The sequence below is a fragment of the Spermophilus citellus genome (assembly GCF_964194105.1).
Source record: "Spermophilus citellus genome assembly, chromosome: 1".
NCBI classification, from domain to species: Eukaryota; Metazoa; Chordata; class Mammalia; order Rodentia; family Sciuridae; genus Spermophilus; species Spermophilus citellus.
In genome coordinates this window covers 191,855,709-191,880,387 of record NC_138182.1, presented here as the reverse complement: position 1 = coordinate 191,880,387, position 24,679 = coordinate 191,855,709, and the positions used below count along the sequence as shown (strand labels likewise).

Genomic DNA, 24,679 nt, shown 5'->3' with positions numbered 1-24,679 from the left:
GTGGGAGAGTAAGCTAGAACAAGCTACTCTATAGTAGGAGAATAATATAGTATACCTATAAGATGGAATAATAAACAGTTAATATTTTCAATATATGTTTAATGATATGAAGGAATACTTGAAAAAACCAGGATAGTCATTTTTATGTAGCATTTAATTTTCATTATGTAGTTCTTGATGTGTCTACATTGTGAACTGTGAGGAGAAAAAAAGCTGAATTTAATGTCAGAATTATAGAATTGCTATCATGGAGTGAAGAGATTAGAGGTACTTTTAATTTATTTAAAATTGCACATAGTTTTTGAACAAAATATGTGTAACTTTGACTTTAACATAAAACCTATTTAACACTTCACCACTTCACCTTTGTAATAGTTATGGTGGAACATATGGTATAATGTGTCCTAGTGAAATTCATGTAAGACAAGGCCATTACCACTGTACTGACCAAATTGTCCCATCTGTTTCATTTGCATGATTCTGAAAAAAAAATAACTTTAATATCTTTTGTAGGTTATTAATGCTGCGTTGGCTTTAGCAGCAAAACCACAGAGTAAACTGGCCCAAGAGAACATGGATCTTTTTAAAGAACAGTGGGAAAAACAAGTCCGTGTTCTCACAGATGCTGTTGATGACATTACTTCCATTGATGACTTCTTGGCTGTTTCAGGTAATGAACTGGTTCCCCAGCATAGCATGTAAGGATGTGCATAATTACTGGCATCTAATTTTACAGTAATAGACAAAGTCCCCCATGTCTGGGCAAGTAAAATAAATTATTTTAGTAATAATATTGTGTTAGTTTTCATTTTAATTTAAACAAACAAAGTACCACTGCCTCCTGAGTAATAGAAGATGGAATTGGAGCTATTTCCCTCATGGTGGGGCTGATCGAGATCCTGGAAGCACAAGTTAGAAAGCTGAGATTTTCTCTGCTTTCATAGACTTGTCAAGCACAGTAACCACCCTTCTTGCTGCTACTGTGTTTAGAAAAATTGTTGACCTGTGTTGATCCCAGTAGACACTGTGGTTGTGTTATAAGCCTATGAAACAGAAGAAAAAGAGCTTCTCAGTACCATCACCTTTAGTTTCCTTTTTAAAATAGGTTTTGTTTTGTTTTTTCCCCTCCCTTTTCTTGGAAAACCTCTCCTGTCTCAGAAATGATCACAGTTTAAATGCCTACTTTTCCAAAGACTCTTTGTCTGAATGATACGTAGATAGAAAACAGAGAGGAAATATTTAAGTGCCTTTTAATTATGAACTTAGAAAAAATAAATCTGTGTAATTCACCTCACAAAAACAGTTGATTTCATTATATAAACATAAACTGGTAATGACATAGTAAATTGCATTCATATAGAAAATGTCTGTCAAATGCAATTTAGTGTTTATCACACAGAGATAAATTTCAATCATGTCTCCTTAGAGTTGAGCAACATTAAATGCATTCTTCATTTATTTGGGCTTCTGTTGTCCTTGGCTTGGCTACATGGCTTTTTGCTGGAAGTACCTGGCTTCCTGAAGCCAGTGGCTAGGTTCTTGTAGGGCTGAAATTATCACCATAGGGAACTGTGGGCCAGAATGTGGGAGATTTTGAGTGGCAATGGGGCTTGAAAGAGAAGCAAGACTTAAGTATATGCATAGCACAATCCTCCAGCAATGACCTATATAAGGATGACCATGTGTTCTGAATACCAATGGTTCCCTGTCTTTACATGCTTTCCTTGAGTTTGGAAGTTCTGGCTTGAAAAGGTGAGAACCAGACAGTCTGCAAACTGCAAAACAATAGGGCAAACCATGTTACTGAAGGACTGCCAAATTGCAGGTTACTGGTACTTTAAAACAAAAACTCATTTGCAAGCACAACTTTGCAGGTGCCAAAAATGCAGCAATGGCTTTTTTGGGAAATCTTGGCCTTCTGTTGTTTTTCCCATTGAAGTACCAAGTTATTCTTTTTCATAGGTTTAGAGAAAAACATTCCACTTCCACTGCACACTTTTAAGCAAACAATATATTCTGAAATCTAAATTCAGAGCCCCCCTCCGGATAAATACTGCATTTCTACAGTTGCTTTTTTGAGATTAGGTTGGGTATAGCTTAGACTTAGTCTCAAGGGATTTTCAGTTTTCTTACAGCAAAATAAAATGTAATAGAATCAATGTCCCTCATGCAACATTCTTCAAATCGGAGGAAAAAAAGGTATTCTGTAGTAGCATTTAGTGGGATCCAGGCAGTGTCTTCAAGGTATATGATAAAACAGAAGACTAGTAATAAACAAATAAATAAATAAAATTTAGAAAGTTTTTAAGAATCAAATTCTTTAGCATTATACTTTTGTCTGGTGACTGTGTTTAATTTTTATGCAAGTATATGAGAATTTGAGAGAGGATTGTTTTGATGGAAAGGAGTTTAGACAGTTTCTGTTCAGCAGATGAAAACATGGAACTGTTGTCTAAGGAAGCTGTAATTTTTTTTGTTTGTTTAATTTTTTGTAGTTGTAGATGGACAGCATACCTTTATTTTATTTGTTTTATTTTTATGTGGTGCTGAGGATCAAACCCAGTGCTCTGCCGCTGAGCTACAGTCCCAGCCTGGAAGTTGTAGTGTTTTTAGAGCATCTAAATCTTAGAGGGCTACCTGGTATGTTTTTCTAATGTTCTGTCATAGGGTTGCTTGAGGGCTGTCAAGTAATAATTAGTAGGACAAGGCTTTTATTCACAATTCCTCTGCTTTTTAGGGGCATAGGAGGAAGGGAGGAGACGAGCAGAAGCCGATGCAGAGTTCTAGTAGACTGAGCAGTTAATATCCAGCACTCAGAATCTTTGACACCCTTAAGCACCTACCCTACCCATTGCATCTCTAGAACTTTTTTGTGGGGTGACTGGAGGTGACTCCTATTCTTACCTGATACACAGCCTAGGTAGGTGTCATTTATAGTGGTTATAGGCAGTAGGCAAGAAGCCACGTCTTGTCTTCACTCAGACGTGCACCATGTGCCAATTTCCCTTTGCTCTAAAGCACATGGGGGCCATAGTGGTCTTGTTGTGAAATGAGCTTGCTTTTGAGTAGGGGGGCTGCCCAATAGAGTCTGGCTTAAGGTAGGTGAACTTGATATGGTTCAGCTAAAGGTAAGGCTGCTTGATTTCTTGGAGTGGTTATTTCTCCTATATTCTGGAGCCTTGAGGCCATTCATTAGTATGAGAGGTTTTGTGGAATAGCTCCACTAATGATTTCCACAATCAAATTCCCTCTTAGAAGCCCAGAGGTCTAGATATTTACTGTAGTCCTGCCCACTCAAAACCCACCTAAGAGGAAGTTATTTGTGGAGTAGAACTGAGCATCCTCTATTATTTCTGGCTGCCCTCCCACCATGATTCCAGAAGTTCCTGCATACTTATCATAGATGATATCCTGATTTGTAGCTCAAAAGGTAAGACATTTTACTTAATTTTTGATTTTGTGTTTAATAGTGAAAAAGTAAAACTATAGATGAAAGTTTCTCTTTGGAGGGAGTGATTCAGTTATTGGTGAAGTTAGAGGATTTGATTTCTAACTCCCAGGCCCACTAGATATATGACCTTGAATAGGCAAGTCACTCAGAACTTTGTGCCCCAGTTTCCTCATGGTGTTTTTGTTTGTTTGTTTGTTTGTTTTTAATGTCTACACTATAGAGTAAAATGTCAAGCACTCAAAATAGTGCTTTGGTTAAAGTAAGTCCTCTACATAAAGCATGAAACAAGATTATCATAGGTGCATCTTCTGCACTGATAAAGTCATCCAGACCAAAGAATCTGAAGATAGGCCTTGTTTTTAGACTAGAGCTCTTACAGCCTTTCTGGAGAATGCCAGTTGGCATGGTTCCTGTAGGGTAATTAGGTACTGTTTGGTTACTTTAAAAATATATGTCTTTTAATTCAGTAGAACCTCATTGGCTCAAAATTTTCCTTAGGGTAAATGTCACAAATGTTTGTCAAAATACCTGTATAAGACTTTTCCCCCCACCAAAATATCTAGGAAAAACTGGAAAAGTAAAATTATAGCCCCTCCATTTATTCCACAGGTGCTTATACAACTATTAGAATGGACAAGGTAGATCTATAGAGGCATACCTAAAAATGTTTCAAGTGATAAAGATATACTAGTGTCTTCTATGGCACTCCCTTGGTGTCCATTTACACATAGCTATACATATTTACATAGACAGTGGTGTGTGTATATATAAATTTTTTTTTCCTATTAAAAGCACATCTACAGGGCTGGGGATGTGGCTCAAGCGGTAGCATGTTCTGGCATGCGTGGGGCGCTGGGTTTGATCCTCAACACAACATAAAAATAAAATAAAGATATAGTGTCCACCTAAAACTAAAAAATAAATATTTTTTTAAAAAGCACATCTACAAATAAAGATTGTATTAAATAGTCTTTAAGGGGGGGTACAGATCAGTGTGTCTGTTCATAATGAACTGAATTTCCTGAGAAATTCAGTTAATGCTAGAGTGATATGAGATTACAGTTAGTGTGGGTACCTCTTAACTTCCTGCATTTGCACACAACTAGTGGACTCTCACTTATCCTTAGGGCTGTAAGTGTAGAGAGCAGGCTTAGTACTGTATCCTGGGTATGTGGTAGCTCTGAGTAGGCTTCACCTTTCATAGAGCTGGGTCCTGGGTTTGTGGTGGCCCCAAGTAGGCTTCAGCTTTTCATGTTACTTTAGTCTGTTTTCTACAATAGAAGACTTAAAGGAAGTCTTGCTAAAGACTTGCTAAAAAATGGCATACCTTTCCCTGGTTTGAGGTCCCTGGAAGAAAGCCAGTATGAATTCAAGAAAATCCAAATTGATTTTTTAAAACATAGGTATTTAGATGAAGATTTGGTCCACTATGTTTAATGAATAAAAAGGATGTTATACTTCATTGATTCTAAAATATACCCTCCTGCAATAATCCCTATAAGTATTAACAATCTTGAAATGGGAATGAGTCTTAAAATCAATGATAGGAGAAAACTTTGGTTTATGACCTTGTTAGCAGCATCTACATACATCAGTATTGTTCAGTAAAGGCAAAAGTTTTTAACTCAAGGCTTTGAAGTGTTGGCAAGCTTACTACCAGTTTGTTTAAATTAGTAAGTAAAGAGTTTACAATTTAAAAATGTATGATAAGCTTTATTAAAACTACAAAACACTGAAGAAAGAAATTGAAGAAGACCTTTGGAGATGGAAAGCCTCCCACATTCTTGGACAGGCAAAATTAATATTTTCAAAATGCCCATACTACCAATTTCTGCATTTCTTCACCTTTCTCATCCCTTTTCTCTCCATCTCCTTATCTCACTTATCTTCCCCATCTTTATGATAGCTGACCCCTACCCCTCTTTCCCCCATCTTACTTTATTCTAGCTTCTGCATATGAGAAACTATTCAACCCTTGACTTTCTGATTCTGGCTTATTTCACTTCCTATGATGTTGCCCATAATTTCTGCCATAATCTCATTCTTCTTTATGGCTGTGTAAAACTCTGTTGTGTATATATACACCACAGGTTAATCCATTCATCTATTGACAGATAAATTGTACTGCTATAAACATTGTTGTGACTATATCACTATAATATAGTACGCTGATTTTAGTTCTTTCAGATAAATGCTGAGGAGTGGGATAGCTGGGTCATATGGTGGCTACATTCCTAAAAAAAAAATTGAGGAATCTCCATACTGCTTTCTAGAACAGTTGTAATATTTTGCAGTCCCACCAAATGTATGAGTGTACCTTTCCCCCCACATCCTTGTCAGCATTTATTATCATTTGCATTCTTTTAAAAAATTTTTATTACTTGTTAGTGGGCCTTTATTTATTTTTATGTGGTGCTAAGAATCAAACCCAGTGCTTCACACATGCTAGGCAAGTGCTCTACGACTGAGCCATACCCTCAGTTCTCTGTATTCTTGATATTTGGCATCTGACTGGAGTGAGATGAAATTTCAATGTAGATTTGATTTGCATCTCCCTAATTGCTAGGGAAGTCAAACATTTTTTTCATATATTTCTTGGCCATTTGTATTTCTATTTTTGAGAAGTGTCCGATTAGTTCTTTTGCCCATTTATTGATGGGATTATTTGGGGATTTTTAGTGTTAAGCTTGAGTTCTTTAGGTATTCTAGATATTAATTTCCTGTCAGAGGAGTAGCTGGGAAAGATTTTCTCCCATTCTATAGGCTCTTTCTTCACACCTTCAATCATTTTCTTTGCTGTGCAGAAGCTTTTAAAATGTGGCGCTATCCCACTTATTGATTCTCAGTTTTATTTCTTGAGCTTTAGGGATCTTGTTATGGAAGTCAGTGCCTGCACTAATGTGATGATGGAGTGTTGACCCTGTTTTCTTTTAAAAGTTGCAAATTTTCTGGTCTATTCCTAAGTCTTTGATCCATTTTGATTTGATTTTTGTTCAGGTAAGATGTACGAACTAGTTTCATTCTTCTACATATGGATATTCAGTTTTCTCAGTAACATCTGTTAAAAAGGCTGTCTTTTCTCCAACATATATTTTGGGCACCTTTGTCAAATATATGTCTCTATCTGTATGTGTTTATTTCTGTGTCTTCTGTTTTACTCCATTTGTCTGAATGTCTAGGTTGTGTGTGTTTTTTGTTTGTTTTTTTCTTTTTGGTACCAGGGACTGAACTCAGGGCCTTGTGCATGCAAGGCAAGCATGCTCCCAACTGAGCTATACCCCCAGCCCTCTAGCATCACTCTTCATGCTCACAATTGCTTTGTCTATTGTAGCTCTTTTATTCTTCTAAATGAATTTTCGGATTGTTTTTTCTAGTTCTGTGAAGAATGTCATATATTGATGGGGATTGCATCAAATCTGTTATAGTACTTTTGGTAGTATGGGCATTTTGAAAATATTAATTTTGCCTGTCCAAGAATGTGGGAGGCTTTCCATCTTCAAAGGTCTTCTTCAATTTATTTCTTCAGTGTTTTATAGTTTTAAAGTAGACATCTTTCACATCCATGTATTTTATTTTTTATGTTATTGTGAATGGGATACTTTTCCTGATTGCTTTCTCAGCAAGATCGCTAGTAGGGTATAGGAAAGCTACTGATTTATGAATGTTACTCTTTTATCCTTCTACTTTGCTGAATTTATTTATCAGCTCTTTTGGTGCCCAAGTGTGGTGGTACATACCTGTAATTCCAGTAGCTCGGGAGGCTAAAGTAAAGAGATTGCAAATTCAAAGCCAGCCTCAGCAATTTAGTGAGGCACTAAAGCAACTCAGTGAGACCCATCTCTAAATAAAATACAAAAAAGGGCTGGGGATGTGGCTCAGTGGTTGAGTGCCCCTGGGTTCAATCCCCAGTACCAAAACAAATCTGGTGGGGTTTTTTTGGTCTTCTAGTTATAGGATCATGTCATTAGCAAACAGAGTTCATTTGACTCCTTTTACTACTTGTATTCTTTTCATTTCTTTTCTTTGCCTGATTGCTCTGGATAGAGTTTCAAGGACAATTTTGAGTAGAAGTAGTCAGAATAGACATCCTTGTCTTGTTCGTGATTTTGGAGGAAATGCTTTCATTTTTTCTCCATTCATTATGATGCTGGCTTTGAGTTTGTCTTATATAGCTTTTATAATGTAGAGGTAAATTCCTTCTATCCCTAGTTCCTTTAGCACTTTTAACATGATGGGAGATGGATTTTTAAAAAGGTCTTTTCTGCATCTATTGAGATGATCACCTGATTCTTGTCCTTATTTCTATTTATGTAGTGAATTACATTTATTGATTTGCATATGTTGAGTTGTACTTGCACAATGGCATGTAGCCCATGTGATCTTGGCATAGTATCCTCTTGATGTGTTTTTGAATGTGGTTTCCTAAAACTTTGTGAGTTTTGTATCTATGTTCATCAGGGATATTGGTCTATAGTTTCCTTTCCTTGATGTATCTTTGTTTTGGTGTCAGGGTTATACAGGCTTCATAGGGTGTATTTGGGAGTGTTCCCTCCCTTTCAGTCTCATGGAATAATTTGAAGAAGGTTGGTATTAGTTTTTCATTAAAGACCCAGTAAAACTCTGCTGAGACTCTATCTGGTCCTGTGCTTTTCTTTGTTGGAAGATTTTTAATTGCTCTTTCAATTTTATTGCTTGACACCATTTGACCCAGCCATCTCTTTCCTGGGTCTATACCCAAAGGACTTAAAACAGCATACTACAGAGACACAGCCACATCAATGTTTATAGCAGCACAATTCACAATAGCTAAACCGTGGAACCAATGTAGATGCCCTTTAATAGATGAATGGATTAAAAAAAAAAGATGTGGCATATATACACAATGGAATATTACTCAGCAATAAAAGAGAATAAAATCATGGCATTTGCAGGTAAATGGATGAAGTTAGAGAAGATAATGTCAATCCCCAAAAACCAAATGCCGAATGTTTTCTTTGATATAAAGAGGCTGATTTATAGTGGGATAGGGAGCAGGAGCATGGTAGGAACATATGAACTCCAGGTAGGGCAGAAGGGTTGAAGGGGAAGGGAGGGGTCATGGGGTAATTAATGATGGTAGAATGTGATGATCATTTCTATCCACGTAATGAAGATACGGATTGGTGTGAATATACTATGTATACAACCAGAGATATGAAAATTTGTGCTCTGTATATGTAATAAAAATTGTAATGCATTCTGCTGTCATATAAATTAAAAAATTTTATTGCTTGATACTGGTCTGTTTAAATTTTCTATATCTTCCTGGTTCAATTTGGGCAGGTCATATGTGTGTAGAAATTTGTTTCTTCTGGATTTTCCATTTAGAGCATAAAGTTTCAGAATAGTTTCTAATAATCCTCTGGATTTCAGAAGTATCCATGTCGGTATCTCCTTTTTCATTTCTAGTTTTGTTAACTTGGGTATTTCATTTGATTAGTTAGGGTTTATCAATCTTGCTTATCTTTTCAAAGAACCAACTCTTTATTACATTAATCTTTTGTATTTTTTTTCCTTCTCAGTTTCATTAATTTTGGCTCTGATCTTAATTATTTTCTGTCTTCTACTGATTTTGTCATTAGTTTGTTATTCCTTTTTAAAACCTTAAGGTATAGCATTGGGTTATTTATTTGGGATCTTTTCTATTTTTTTTTTTTTTAACATAGGCACTCAATGCTATGCACTTTTTTCTTAACACTGCCTTCATGTTGTTCCAGAGATTTTGTTATTTTGTATTTCTGTTCTCATTTATTTCCAAGAATTTTTTTATTTCTTCTATGAGCCATTCCTCATTTAAAAGAGTATTATTTAATCTCCATATGTTTATGTGGTTTTTATAATTTTTCTTATTGTTGATTTTTCATTCCATTATGATCTGATAGAATGTGCTAGATTATATCGGTTTTTTGTTATGTTTTGTTTTGCTAAGACTTACATTTTGATCAAGCATATGTTCTATTTTGGAAAAGGTTCCATGAGCTGCTGAGAAGAAAGTGAATTCAGCTGTTTTCAGGTGAAATAGTCTGTAGATATCTGTAGATCCATTTAATTTATAGTATCATTTAGGTCAGAAATTTGATTTTGTTTAGATGACCTGTCCATTGGTGAAAGAACTGTGTTGAAATCTCACAGTATTATTGTATTGGGGTCTCTCTGGGATTTGCTGGCAACAAGTTTTTGTTCATTTGTTTACATAATTAGGTGCACTAACATTTGGGGCATACATGCTTACTACCCTTAAATCTTCTGGTTGGAGTGTTCCCTTTATCAATAGTGGTGACTTACTTTCTGTCTTCTGATTAATTTTTGCTTAAAATCTGCTTTGTTAGATATGAGAGAGAATAGCTAATCCTGCTTGTTTTCAGACTCAATTTGCTTGGAATCCCTCCCCCATTCTTTTACATTCTGTCTGTGTATATCTTTGCCTCTTGTAAACAGCACATAGTTGGGTCTTATTTTTTTAATCCATTCAGCCCTTTTAACTGGGGAGTTGAGACCATTTACATTCAGTGTTTTTATAGATAGTTGTTTGTTATTTTATGCCATTTTGGTTTGTTTGCCACATTTAATTCAGTCTTTATTTTCATTTAGTTAGTTTCTCTTTTAGTGAACATCATCTATGTGGGAGCTTTGGGGTTTATTTTTGAGTTCCGCATGTAGTATATCTTTGTCGTGGAAAGTTTTTATTTCTGCATGAAATTTGAAAGATAGCTTTGCTTGGATGTAGAGATCTTGGATGGCAGTTGTTTTCTTGTGGAGCTTGAAATATCTCATTCTAAGCACTCCCTGATTCTAGGGTCTGAATTGAGAAGTCAGAAGTGAGCCTCATTGGTTTGCCTTTAAATATGACCTGACTTTTTTTCTTCTAGCTTTTAATATTCTTATTCTCTGTTAGGCATTTTGATTATGATATGTCTTGGAGAGGTTCTTTTTTGATCTTGTCTTTTTGAGGTTCTATTATAAGCATCTTATATGTGGATGTCTATCTCATTTCTGAAGTTAGGAAAATTTTCTGCTGCTAGTTCACTAAGAGGTTCTCAATATCATTAGCCTGTATCTACATGTTCTCTTCTGTCCCAGTGAATTTCAGGTTTGTTATATTGAATTTTCCCAGTTGTATATTTTTATATTCTTATATCCTATGTTGAAAATCTGAAATTGTTTTCTAGACAGCCTAATCTGTTTAGTGACACTTCCAAGTGATAATTTAATTCATGTGTCTCTATCATTTCCAGGATTTTGATTGGTTTCTTTTCAGTATCTCCATTTCCTTATTGAAATGTGCTTTTACCTCCTGTATTTGCTCTTAACTTGTTCCCTAGATCTTTTTAGTTTATCATTTTATAGCCTGTCTCTGGGATTTCATTCACTTCCATATATATCAGTTCCTTTGGGGGATTGTGAATTTTGGGGAGATGTTTGCCTGTTTCTTCATGACTTCTATCAGTTGAGATAATTTCCTCTTTATTTTTATGCATTTGTCCTTTGGTATGTAGTTTTTTTTTTTTTTTTTTTTTTTTTTTTTGGTGGTGGTGGTTGTTTTGTTCTATTAACAAATGAGTTGATATCTAGGAGTAGAACCTGAGGTCTCTCTCTAGTTGTTCCTATTTGGGGCCTGGTCATTGCTTTTTTTGTCTCCCTTATTCTCTGTGTTGAGATAGTGTTGAGGCTCTAGCAGGGCTAGCTCATATATCGAGTGAGGTTTGCTGTTTTGTGGTTGATTTGTTGAGTGTTGCTCAGCAGCAGGATCTCCAATCTGTGAACTTGAAGTATCCTAATCACTTCCCAGCCCCTCTTAGAGAAAGGGGGAGCAAGTTATAGCATTAATGTTAGCAATCATTGTTGAGCCTTAAAATAAATGTCCTGTGTCTACTTTGACATCTATAACATGAATTAGCTAGCACCTGTAGAGGAATGGTGGGGTCAGCATTTAACATCAGCACCAATAATAAGTAACCATGAACTAGATCAGACATTAAATAGCAGATGTCCACTACCTCATCCACTGTATTAATAATCACAAAAACACAAATGGGGTAGGAATTACATAAACTGTGAAATTCTATCAGCTAGTGGGATACAGGTTCTTAAGAGAAAAAATAGAGTAGGATGGCAAGAGAAATTTTGGATATATTTAAAAGTGAACAGAGGAAAAGCAGGTAGCAGATGATAGATATAAAGGAGGAGTAGTACATAACTAAAAGTAATAAAGCAGAGGAAGAGGGAACCGGACAGTTTGGCTATTAGTGGGGGAAGAGACTGAAGAAAGCTTAATAAAAAGAACAAAAAACAAGGTATAAGCAGTCAAAAATAAGATCAAAACAAATCATACCCATGTAAAATTTTATCCCCAACCAAAGCCTTATTCTAAAGCTAAATAATAAATGAAGAAAGCAGTTAAGATGAAAGAAAAATTTTATACACACATACATATATAATCAGCACAGCAGGAACACACAATCATATAGACTGGGAAAAAGCTACAGCCCCATCCCTTTTTATGTTGAAATAGGGTCTTGCTAAGTTGCTGAGACTGGCCTCACACTTGTAATCCTCCTGACATGACCTCCCCAGTATCTGTGATTACATAGGAATTATAGGTATGAGCCACTGTGCTCAGTTGCTCTGAGGTTCTTGAAAATCAGTTTTAAGCTTTTTGCTTTGAGGAGAATACTTTTGAACCTTCCACATCCCACTTTGACTTGGAGGAACTTCTTGTCAGTCTAACAGAATTCACAGGTTTCCCCCCTCTAGGGGTCCTGCAGATATCACAATAGACCCAACCCATCTATGTACCATGAGAGGGTTCCTAAATACTTCGCTCCATCAGCCTCCTCCAGAGGAGGCTTAAACTTGCTTTCCAGCACTTCTTTCTCAGGGCTATATACTGGCTTCTGAATATGAGTAGCATCTCCTGGCGGGAGAGTGGAGACTGGATGGATAAAGCCTAACCGTCAACTCATGTCCTTCTGATTGAGATTTCAGAATGTGTGGTCAGTGAAATTAGTAAAGGAAGAGGAGTTCTTAAAGTTTCTGTGATAAGAATTTTCTGCATGTCTTATAAAACAATAGTGCCTAAAAGATGGGCATTTCTTCTTTAAAAACCTGGAATGAAGAGTGTTACTCTTGGTAGTGACCATAGGTTAAGTTTCTATGGAACAGTTGATCTGGTACCCTCAGTGAAGTGGTGCACAAAGTATTTGACATTGTGGTTGGCACCAAGCACAAAATCAGTAAATGACAGATACCAAGTTATAATGATTGTCTTCTAGTGAAAGGCCCCCTTCCTCATTCAGCTTTTTGCTTGTTTCTCAGAGAATCACATTTTGGAAGATGTGAACAAATGTGTCATTGCTCTCCAAGAGAAAGATGTGGATGGTCTGGACCGCACAGCTGGTGCAATTCGAGGTCGGGCAGCCCGGGTCATTCATGTAGTCACCTCAGAGATGGACAACTATGAGCCAGGAGTCTACACAGAGAAAGTTCTGGAAGCCACCAAGCTGCTCTCCAATACAGGTGCGGGAACTCTCCCTCCATAGTGCTTCACACACGGCCGTGGTAGGGCAGGCTATCATTTTGTTAGCCTGGGCCCTGTAGTTAGGAAAAAGGAAGTGAAAACTTGGCTCTGGTCTTACAGGTTCTGGGTAGTACACCACACTTGTGGGAAGCTAGTCTGCCAAAGTCAGGCTTCACAGGAACATATCATGGGTGATCATGGATAAACAAGGAACAAATCCCAAACATACTATTTAAGATGAACTTCTGAGTTAAGTATCCCATTAATGAGTAAATACTAAATTAATGGTTTTATTTTTCTCATCCTTTTTCCCCCCCATCTTCTTGGTATTGGGACACTGAGGCCGTCTCAACCTCCTGAGTTGCTAGGGTTACAGACATGCACCACCATGCCCTATTCTTAAACACGGCCTCAAGTTAGTCTCACACTTCAAGTTCCCAAGCATCCAAACCCTGTATTGCAGTTTGTTGAGAGACAATGATTATATGAGTCTTTGTAAATACTGCACTTAATTTACCTCACCAATAAATACTGTTCACATGGGGAGAAGTACAGTCTCCTTATGAGCCTTGACTTTTCTGACTTGAGGATTCAGGGAAGGTTGGTAGGATGCTGTCTGCTCACTAGTGCAACCTGCCCTGTTTTTTTCTCTTCAGTCATGCCTCGTTTCACAGAGCAAGTGGAAGCAGCTGTAGAAGCCCTCAGCTCAGACCCTGCTCAGCCCATGGATGAGAATGAGTTTATTGATGCCTCTCGCCTGGTTTATGATGGTATCCGGGATATCAGGAAAGCAGTACTGATGATAAGGGTGAGTAACTGCATTCCAGACATTTTAACAGCCTCTTTCTTATCATATGCTAAACTTGAGCTATGCGTCATTCTGGAACTCAGCAGATGCAGTGGCAATATATTAAAACCATGAATCTAAAAGCTGTTAGAATGAGATATATTTAATTATGTTGTCTAAAATGACTGTTAAGGGGCTGGGGTTGTGACTCAGCAGTAGAGCACTCACCTAGCATGTGCGAGGCCCTGGGTTCGATCCTCAGCACCACATATAAATAAAGGTGTTGTGTGCATCTACAACTAAAAAGTAAATAACATTTAAAAAGCAAATAAGTAAATAAAATGACTGTTAACTAACAGCCCAAATTTGGGCTGAGAAGGGGAGCTAGCATGAGTTGGCCTTGAAGACTTAATTTAGGGCAGTTACTGTAGTGTGTGGCTTTGGCTTTAATTGGAGGGGAAACTACAGAAATACTTAAGTTAATTTTAGAGAAGGAAGTATTTCCTTAACATAGGCTAAAGTTATTGTTTACATTAAGTGTCCCTCCTGGAAGGGATATGCTAGACTTTTAGGCAGGATGCTAGAATCTTAGGGTATACTGCCTCCTTGTTTAACCAGTCTTCTCCAAGGAAATAGCAGTTCTCATTGCTGCAAGAAAGTCCTTGGCCTCTTCTGGGGCATAAACCAACCAGTTTTAGAAACTACCAACCCCACCCTAGTACACCCCTATGGTGCTGGGCCTAGCTGTCCTGGCTGTCTGTCCCACAGCAGTTGATCCCTTGCATGCTGCTGAGAGCATAAGCATGTTGCTCTGGAGTCTGAGGAGACAGGGTCCATGAACGTTCTTCTCTGGGCCAACTGGATGGCCCTTGCTGTAACTGCAGAGCAGGCATGTGGAATATGGCATCTGCCTGCTGCACAGGTGCATTGATGGTGCTCATGCAGGCTCCAGGCTCATCTGCATGTATTGGTGGGGCCCCAGCTGATGGAGGCTTTGCTGTCTTTATTCCTGCTGCTGTGCTAAGGAACCCACATTCAGCTAAAGCCTGGTACAGCAGTGTGTGAGGGTTCCAAGGTCGTGTATACCAGTGGTGATGTACATTTTGCCAAGGTTCTTTCCATATTAGCATACATCTAGAAATAGAATTTTAAAAGCCCTAATGGCAGGGCTAGAGTTGTGGCTCAGTGGTAGAGGGCTTGCCTAGCACGTGTGAGGCCCTGGGTTCGATCCTCAGTACCACGTAAAGATAAACAAATAAAGACATTGTGTCCATCTCCAACTGAAAAAAAAAAAAAAAAGCCCTAATGGCAGAGGTGTGGCTGAATGCCTGAGGCTGAGCCAGAATGGGTTGAAGAGGGTTGACGCTGTGTTCATCTAAGAGATGCTTCAGGCCCTGTAGTGCTGTCTTGGTTGTGAGAAACCACTTCGTAAGAGCAGGCAGGAAGCTTGAGTTCTTCATCCAATGAATTCCCTCGTCTCTCTTGATGCTGATTTCTTCTTTTAAAAATGGAGGTAATGGTGGCTTTGATGGTTTTACAGAGACAGTGTAATTGATGGGTTCCACAAGGGCCTGGCACCTAATGGCTGTTCTTACCATGTTGATAGCTGTGCTGGGACTAAAGAATGACAAAGGTCTTAACAGAACTTCCTCTGGACAACAGGCATGTGAAGAGTGATAGAATATACAGGGAAGCCTTTCAGGACAAAAGTGAGGTAGCCAAGAGTGCTTATGCAAGGATGAGACATTTGGAGACACTGTGATTTAGCTTCTCACTTGCTGTTCTGCTCTACATCCCTATTTCTGTCTCATAATTCCCCTACTTCAACTTCACTTCCATAGCCATGCCTTAGCCACGTCACTACCAGTATCTACACCCCCTCCATTATCCCAGTTTCAGTGTTCAACCTACTCCTTCCAGTACTGTGACTCAGAACAGTCCTTTGAGTTCACCAATACTTTAGTTGGATGGTCTCCCCACTTGTTATTTGCATTCAACCCTCAGGTCCTTGGTTCATTCATTTATTAATTTTGAGTCTGGGTCATATCCATTTCCCCTCTTCCTTATTCATACTTTGCAAAATGTAGTCCTAGTGAAGTCCTGCACTCTCTTGCTGGGTATGGTACAGATTAATACAGCCACCCTGACCGAGGTCACTGAAGCCATGACCACGTGTGGGCCCTTGGTGCCCAGTATCAGTTGTCCATCTCCCAATTCTAGCCTAGAGTCTATAGCTGTTTCATACTTCCTTGCTCTTCTCAGCCCTCCCACACCTGAGCCCCCATTTCCTAATGTGGCCTTTTTGCTGATTCCACTCAGGATAATGAGGCACTTGGAAGTCTTTCCCCTGTGCTTGTGCCCCATGGCTTCCTTTTGGTACCACGGACATCCCTGATTATGCTCCTGGCTGAGGCCATCCCTGCAGCAGGCATGAGATTCCATGTTCATTACCTTACTTCATCTACTTTTTCTGTTGGTTATTCCATAGTAAGAGGGGAAAGAAATCTCTTGGCCCTTTTCCTTCTCTTTGTTGGTTTTTCATCTCACTAACATTGATGGGGCTGTTGGGAAGTCCCTGGCCAACACTGAGAAGCTGACTCTCCAATGTGTAGCTTGTGTAGCTGACTTGCCCACTCCCTGAGCACTTGTTATGCCCAAGCTTCTTACCTTGATCACAACATCATCGTCCACATTCAGGCCAAACCTTGGATTCTCCTTAAGTTCTCTCTGTTGCATACCTCTCATCTGGTCTTACTGGCTTTTCCTTCCTGATAGAGAATCTGAACAAGCCCCCAGCATCTGTCACCTGGTCCATCTGGAGATGCCTACAGTCTCATTGTCTGAGAGCAGCCAGAGTGATGCCTTCAAGCTTTGGTTAGATCATGTCATCCACTGCTTTGAACTCTCCAAAAGCTGCCATCACTCAATTCTTACACTGGCCTGTGAAGCCTTCTGGGATCTGATTCTGTTGCCTTTCCATCCTCGTGTCCTGTTGCTGTCCCCTTTACTCCAAGCAGTGAGCCAAGTCCCTCTTTTGTGGCCTCCTTGCTATTCATCTGCTTCCCCAGGCAAACATTCCTCCTCCATCTCCCTTCACCTTCCCACAGCACTGCCTTAGGAGACCTTTCCTGACTACCCAGTTTCCCTTCACTGCTCTATTTATTTATAACATTTGTATGTATTTCACTTATTAGTTTGTTGCCACTGTTCTCGTTAGATTATGTAAAGAACAGGTATCTTTGTGTCATTTTGTTATCTCTAAGGCCCAGAATAGGGCCTTAGATACTCAACCTCAGTGGATATTTGAATATTAGAAAAGGAGTTACTGGTTTTCTTGGCAGGAGTAGTTCTTTGGTCTGTGATGGGTGGTTGGGGGAGGTTAGAGATGATGTTAGGAGACCCTGCTTTGAAAAGCCCCTGAGTGCACAACACTAAAGATATTTGTGACCACAGCATTAAAATCACCAGTGGTGGCATCAAATTTTGTGCCATAAAATCAGCAGGACCCAAGGGTCTCAATGTTGATGTGCTCTCTGGTACCTTGTGTGACATATACCATTCTTACTTTGTCTTATTCAGGGAGGAGCCCAGCCTTTGCACATGTCAGAACCTTTGATGCTCTTGTTGGTTTCTGAGCACTTCTCACATGTTCTCCATTTGAACCTTACAACAAGCCCCTGCCCTGGGCTTGGGTGAGGGACAGGTGCAGATGAGGGCTTCACCTTGCTGCCCTCTTGTCACAGGCCAGCTGGCTAGGCTGAGCGCCAATCCCAGCTGTTCCACTTGCTGCCCCCTTTCTGATAACTCCTGGAAGACAACACTGTGTTTCAAGTAGCTAATCATGAGGCTGATAGTTTGTGTAAAATAAGACTTTATTTCATAATTTAAGCAAAGAGCTAAAACCAATAAGAGTCCATTTGGAATTTACTGAACCCTTACTTGCCTCTTTTCCTTTGATAAAAGTTTTTTTTAAAAATCTACAAAACTTTAGAATACATTGCCTATTTTTACTCCTTAAGAGTCTTTCATTCCCTAAGAGAAAGTCCAGTATTAATTTTATGTTATTTTCTTTTTGTCAAAAAGTAGGAAAGTTCTATTAGTCTGATTAATACTGTAGAAAACACCCCTATTTTTAAGACCTTTTCCACCAACAATAGTTCTCACCTTTGTCTTCAGAAGCAGCTGTTGGAAAAATAACGTTTCAAATGAAAACCAGCTAGTTGTGCACTTCATAGTTCTAGCTGCTTGAGACGTTGAGGCGAAATGATCTCTTGAGCCCAGAAGTTTGAGACCAATCAGAGCAACATAGTGAGACCCTGTCTCAAAAACAGGGAGGGGAGCAAGCCATATATCATACAAAGAAATTGTACATTTATATATAAATATATTTATATATAAATCTGTGTTACGAAGAATTAAGCTCTGCCCCCTGTGAAAGAAGCCTTTTTTAGGAAGTGCTGATGTGGGGCCCATACAGGAATGATGAGTGATTTTAATTACCTGTTAGTGTTTGGAAATCTGCACCTTAAATCCCAGAATTCTGGGTCCTTCATGCTTTTGGCCAGGAAACAGTGTTGTTGGAGGCCCAGGGTTGTGTCTGACTCACAATCTCTGTCTTGGTGGCAGACCCCTGAGGAGTTGGATGACTCTGACTTTGAGACAGAAGATTTTGATGTCAGAAGCAGGACGAGCGTCCAGACAGAAGATGACCAGCTGATAGCTGGCCAAAGTGCACGGGTAAGGAAGTGCTCCTTGGGGCATTTTAACTTGTTCTGCAGACCTTTCCTGTCCCTTTCAAGCCTTGCCTTTTTCTCTTCCAGGAAAACACTCAGTATTTTTCTCTAACAGTAGGACTGAAGTTAACCTAAGTTGTGGCACCTGCTGTTCAACTGGAAGCAGAGCAGGAACATGGGCCTCCTCCTCAGCTGTGCCCTAGGGTTCTGGTTTGTGATAGATCTCTGGGTCAGAAAAGGCTTAGGATCTAGTCAATGCAACGTTTGTTAAAAGGATTGTGAAGTTTGAAAAAGATTGCTGCCTTTGCCCAGCTCACTGATACCATGGATATGAGTTATTTTAATTATTCATGAGTTTAAAAAAATAACAGTGGTACATTCAAGAAAACCAGTCAGTCATTGCATTCAAGTCATTAAATCTTCAATCAATAGCATTTGTTTTTGGAAGGACACCAAGAAATATTTCTATGGAGATTTTTTTTTTTTTTTTAACTCTTTGGAAATCCATCTTGAGCAGTGACCATGTCATGTTTTAAGTCCTGCTCAGGCACGAACACTTCAGGAAACGAAGAGGCAGAGCCTTGGCCCTGGGCCTGTGGCCTTGAGGGCTCCAGGTGCTGCTTTAACATGGTTTAAGTGGCTGTCAGATAGCCGCTTAATGTATGTTCCACTAGAATTTATGTTCCTCAGCAAATTCTTCTCTGCGTTTCTCTTCAAAATTAACATCCTAAAGCTACTTCTGATATACTTTGAAAACTTGGACATGTCCATTCGGAGCCCGCAGGCTCTGAATGAGCTCCACACCTTCTTTATCGCCTTCTCTCATTTTCTGGGAGGCAGAAGATAAAACTTTTTATTTTTTTAAAGAGAGAGAGAATTTTTAATATTTATTTTTTAGTTCTCGGCGGACACAACATCTTTGTTTGTATGTGGTGCTGAGGATCGAACCCGGGCCGCACGCATGCCAGGCGAGCGCGCTACCGCTTGAGCCACATCCCCAGCCCAGAAGATAAAACTTTTAAAGAATTAAACCAAATTTAAACCAGTTTCTGTTCCTACATAGATGTGATTGTGAAAGTTCCACACTAGCTTCTACCCCTCTCATGCTCTTTTCCTGCACACTAAATCTTGCTCTTGAAAGTGGTTTGGGAATTTAGGCTGCCATAAATGTCAGTAAAAAATGAGAAGAAATAGCCCTTCAGGAAAAATGAACCCTATTAAAGCATTATCCAACCTATGTCATACACTGCCTGTTGGAGATATTCTTGGCTAATGCACTGTGAGAACTTCACACTCTTTACATAAGAGCTTTCTGTACTTCTTATTGTAGGCAATCATGGCTCAGCTTCCCCAGGAGCAAAAAGCAAAGATTGCGGAACAGGTGGCCAGTTTCCAGGAAGAAAAAAGCAAGCTGGATGCAGAAGTGTCTAAATGGGATGACAGTGGCAACGACATCATCGTGCTGGCCAAGCAGATGTGTATGATTATGATGGAGATGACTGACTTTACCCGGTGAGCAGCACCCCACCCTGGCGGGCTGATAGGAGACAGGATAGTTTTCTTCCCCAAAGGCCAGGTTGCTTTGTAAGACATCTTCTGTTCTGTTCATCTCTGACCCTGCGGGGGTGTCATGGACAGGGATCCTTGTTCTCGTTTTTCAGAGGTAAAGGACCACTCAAAAATACATCAGATGTGATTAGTGCTGCCAAGAAAATTGCTGAGGCAGGATCCAGGATGGATAAACTTGGCCGAACCATCGCAGATCACGTAAGTGACGAACTTTCCTGAACTTATCTCTGAGCTTATCCTAGGCTCAGACAGTCCAGATTGACCTATTGCTGAGGTGGCCATTAGTGATCATAGCACTCTTCTTTATCCAAAAATTGTTCTGACCTATTTTAATCCCACCATAAATTTCTAAGGATTTCTGTATTCCTGTATTGTCTTTTTTTTTTTTTTTCCTGTATTGTCTTTGACAAATCTGAGGAGCTAGGTCTGGTTCCCATTAGAATTCATCTCAGTTAATATACAATGAACACTTGCTGTTGATTTATTTATTTCTCAGTTCTTAAGAACTTCAGGTCTGAGCAGAAACTGATTCTGCCAACCCTAACACACTAGAAACACATGTATCTCTCTCACGGTTTATTTCATATAAAAATCAGGAGCCCTAGTGGGGTGGGGTAGTGCACATCTGTAATCCAGCTACTCAGGAGACTAAGGCAGGAGAATCACAAATTCAAGGCCAGCCTGGGCCAATTTAGGGAGACCTTTAAAAGTGTCAGTGCTTGCCTAGCTGTGTGAAAGAATCCCCAGCATGGGGACCCTCCCACCCCCAAACAAAACAAACCCACTCCATTGGCCAGCAGCATTTTGAAATGCTGCTGTGCCTAGCTGGGGACAGACTTCCATGTTCTTTGTATTGCCTGTTCTCAACCAGCAGTTTCATCCCTTTATTCCCTCATAGTAATAGGTCAGAAAACTATGCTTCTATCTCCTGGAACATTTCCTGTGGTGCTCTAAGACTTATCAGAGAAGCTAATTTTTCCCTCCACATTCTTTTCTCTGAATTATTCAAACTTTCAGCCTCATCTACTGCCAGATGAGTGACAGCTGCCCCTCATTACTCAAAGCAAATATTCTGAAATCATCCTTCATACCACCCAGTAAGAAGCCTTGTTGCTTCTAGTGACACCATCAAAGTTTTTCCTGTTGAAATTAACAGCTCTATCTAGAGCTCCATTCCACCTATCTTGACCACCATGGCCTCTCCCTTCCTGCTCTTTCCTGTCTTCACCCTATTCTGCATGCAGCTACCAACACTGCCATCATAAAACACAAGGCCTGCTTAGAAAAAAATTCAGTCTCCAGAATGAACTACAAGCCTCATTTTATACAACTCTTGTTCACAGTGAGGCCCCAGTCTCATCGGAAGAAAGTGTTTCAAACATTTGAGAGGTGTGAGGATTCCTCCTTTAGGTAAAGCAACCTGAGATTCAACAGTATCAGGAGCTGGGCAGGGCCACTGTTTCCCTGTATTTGGTCAAGGTTTCTTGCTTTGGTTTACTTATTCATCCTCCATCTTTGCCTTAAGTGAATGTCTCCTATCATTGGCTGTTTAATATTTGCACCCAAAACTGGGCAAGTAAAAAGCTTCATGGCAGAAGAGCTATTTGTTTGATTGGGTAGTGTCCGTAACTTAACACATTCTTTTCTATGTAATCAGGCTCTTGCTGAGATTTTTTAGGGCCATATGCTTCCTCCCTATTAAAAAATTGAATCCTTGGCAGTGGTGGTTTCTTCCAAGTTGTGGAGTTAGTGAAAGGAGGGCTCAGGAAGTCTTTATGTCCCATGCTATGCAGCACAATTAGGGCTCCCCGAGGGGACTTGCCTCTTTCCTTGAGCCAAGTGGACTAGGGATGTGAACACCCCAAATAACTGGGTAATTTATCTCTCTTGCCCTTTGCTCCAGCAAGAGGAGAGGAAACTTTCAGAACTGGCCCTAGGGTGGGGTGCTGTCACTGGGCTTGCAGTGTTATTGAGCCTGCTGAGTTTGTTCTCCCCTCAGTGTCCAGACTCAGCCTGCAAGCAGGACCTGCTGGCCTACCTGCAACGCATTGCCCTCTACTGCCACCAGCTCAACATCTGCAGCAAAGTCAAGGCTGAGGTCCAGAACCTTGGTGGAGAACTTGTTGTCTCTGGGGTAAGTGTTAGTGTATTCCTGCTCACCACCTTTTCTTACTACTATGTCTAAAATGAAAGCAGCCTCTAGTCTATCTATATAAACTCCTCACTTGGAGAACATGTGCTAGGCAGAAACTCCCAAGTTCTCTCTTGGTCCCCGGAGGCCACAAGCTGCACATCTCCCTGCAGAATTGCAGCTCTGTTTAGCATGGCATGATTAGTGATAGCTACAGCCACTACCAGAGCTGGCCACTCATTGGGAAAAATATTTTTTATCTATCTTTCCCAGAGAAGAATTAAGCCTCTTCAGAAATTGCAAAGTAGACAGTCTGCTTTCTTCTACCAAAAGTGCAGAATTGTAGCTATTCTTTTTCCTGTTAATCAGGTCTCAATTTTGGGTCCTCCTCACCTTGTTTTGCTGAGTCCCCACAACTTCTGTTAATCCCATGGAATTTCCTTTAAAAGGAATTTTCAGCCAGGCACAATGAGACACAACTATAATCCCAGCTGCTCAGGAGGCTGAGGCAGGCCTAAGCACCTTAGCAAGACTCTGTCTCTAAAAAGGTGGCAGAGTGCTTGGGTAACATACACAAGGCCAAATACTGCCCCCCCCCCCAAAAAAAAAAAATTGAACATATTGACACCCTTTACTCATCTGTCTTCTATGGAGCAGTCTCTTTTAGAGATTCTCTAAAATGAGGGAGGAGATGCCTGAAAGCAGAGGGGGAATGGGTATATTGGTCAGATAGGGGCCTGACTGGATTCCTCCTCAGTGCTTCTAGTTCTTCAGTCACTCAGTGTCAAAAAGATAGATGCCAATCCACCTCCAGTGTTTGTTTTGTGAACGAATGTTTGCGGGGTGGAAGAAGGCAAGATGATGATGACCTATATACTTTCTTACACGTCCTTTCCTTTGTCAGAGGATCTGAAACATGGGTATTTTAAGGCTTTTTGTATCCAATCAGAAACAAGGTTGCTGGCCAGTATTCTGTACTCTGGGGACCTGCCCAGATTGTGGTGCTAGAGGGTCATTCCCATCAGATATGACTCCTTACTGTCCCATTCGTGCCTTGTAGGTGGACAGTGCCATGTCCCTGATCCAGGCAGCCAAGAACTTGATGAATGCTGTGGTGCAGACAGTGAAGGCATCCTATGTAGCCTCCACCAAATACCAAAAGTCCCAGGGCATGGCTTCCCTCAACCTTCCTGCCGTGTCCTGGAAGATGAAGGCACCTGAGAAGAAGCCCTTGGTGAAGAGAGAGAAGCAGGATGAGACGCAGACCAAGATTAAGCGGGCATCTCAGAAGAAGCATGTGAACCCTGTGCAGGCCCTCAGTGAGTTCAAAGCCATGGACAGCATCTAATTCTGCCTTAACCACCTGCCCCCACCCACGGGGGCTCTTAAAGATCAATCACCGTTCTTCACTCAAGTATACTTGCTAAGTAGAGAACACCTACATAGGAAGATTTTGAAACCAGCCAGGTGGTGAATTTTGCCAGGATATGTTTAAATTGGTCAAAAAATGCTTTTAGATTCAGCATATTTCTAGCTGTATTTTTATAAGCTTAAATAAAAATTCCATAACCAAAGCAAATCCCCCATTAACTTGTTAGTAATAATCAGATTGGAATACCCATTCTCTCAGCAAAGAGAGTGGACTCAACTGTGGAGGAGGAATGTCCCAGAAAGGTCTTGCAAGGGATAAAAACATATCATGAAAAACAAAACACACAAAAAAACTCGATTATTTTTTATGAAATAAGAATTATAATGCATGGCTACAATTACTAATGCACTCTGCTGCAGAACATTAATAATAATGTTGCTTTTTTCAGGCTGGGATGTTGGGATGCCTTAATTTGAACATGCTTTTTTCTCCCCAGCTGCATAGGCAAAGTCATCATTGGGCTCACTTCTAATAATTGCAGTGTTTCCTGCCTTAGGCTTGCAATAGAAGCCTGACAGAATGAATAGTGTTTGCTTAGGCCATAATTTAGAATTTACCTTATTTGTGATTACTACATTGATTACTATAGCTACAAGGTATACTTTTACTGTCTTATTTAAATTTTATTAATTTGAATGTTTTTTACACTAGCTTTTCCCAATAAAGTCCACTATGAAACCAAATATAAGAGGCTGAAGTCACTGTATCTGCTTTCAGGAAGTGTCTTGGGGACTGGGTTGTAGCTCAGTGGTGCAGCACTTGCCTAGGGTGTGAGAAACCCTGTATCAGTCACCAGAACCACAATACTCTTGGACTTGTCATAGCATCTGCGCCCTCCCCATCTTCTCCCGGGACAGTTGCTCAGTGAGGGACACTATGCCCATAGTTTTAGGGAGGGCCGTATTGCCTCATTGGCTTATGACAGGCCACACACTTGTCCCGTTGAATATCCCAACCTGTACCTCCATCTTGGGAACTCACATGAACATTCTTCAAGGTTCACATCAAGACCTTGGAGGC

The 24,679-nt window shown here is 39.9% G+C and overlaps 1 protein-coding gene across 3 annotated transcripts in view; it reads left to right on the top strand.

The window, feature by feature from the left end:
* The window catches only part of CTNNA1 (catenin alpha 1), a 175,488-nt gene extending 151,141 nt beyond the window's left edge, over positions 1–24,347 (top strand). For all 3 annotated transcript variants that reach the window (XM_081309444.1, XM_081309445.1, XM_081309446.1), the window contains 8 exons: positions 514–670; positions 12,806–13,006; positions 13,664–13,815; positions 18,421–18,531; positions 19,858–20,039; positions 20,189–20,294; positions 22,096–22,230; positions 23,288–24,347. In XM_081309444.1, the coding sequence (XP_081165570.1) occupies positions 514–670; positions 12,806–13,006; positions 13,664–13,815; positions 18,421–18,531; positions 19,858–20,039; positions 20,189–20,294; positions 22,096–22,230; positions 23,288–23,575 (1,332 nt within the window). In that variant the 3' untranslated portion in view covers positions 23,576–24,347. The remainder of the gene's footprint in view (positions 1–513; positions 671–12,805; positions 13,007–13,663; positions 13,816–18,420; positions 18,532–19,857; positions 20,040–20,188; positions 20,295–22,095; positions 22,231–23,287) is intronic.
* The last annotated feature ends 332 nt before the right edge of the window (positions 24,348–24,679 follow it).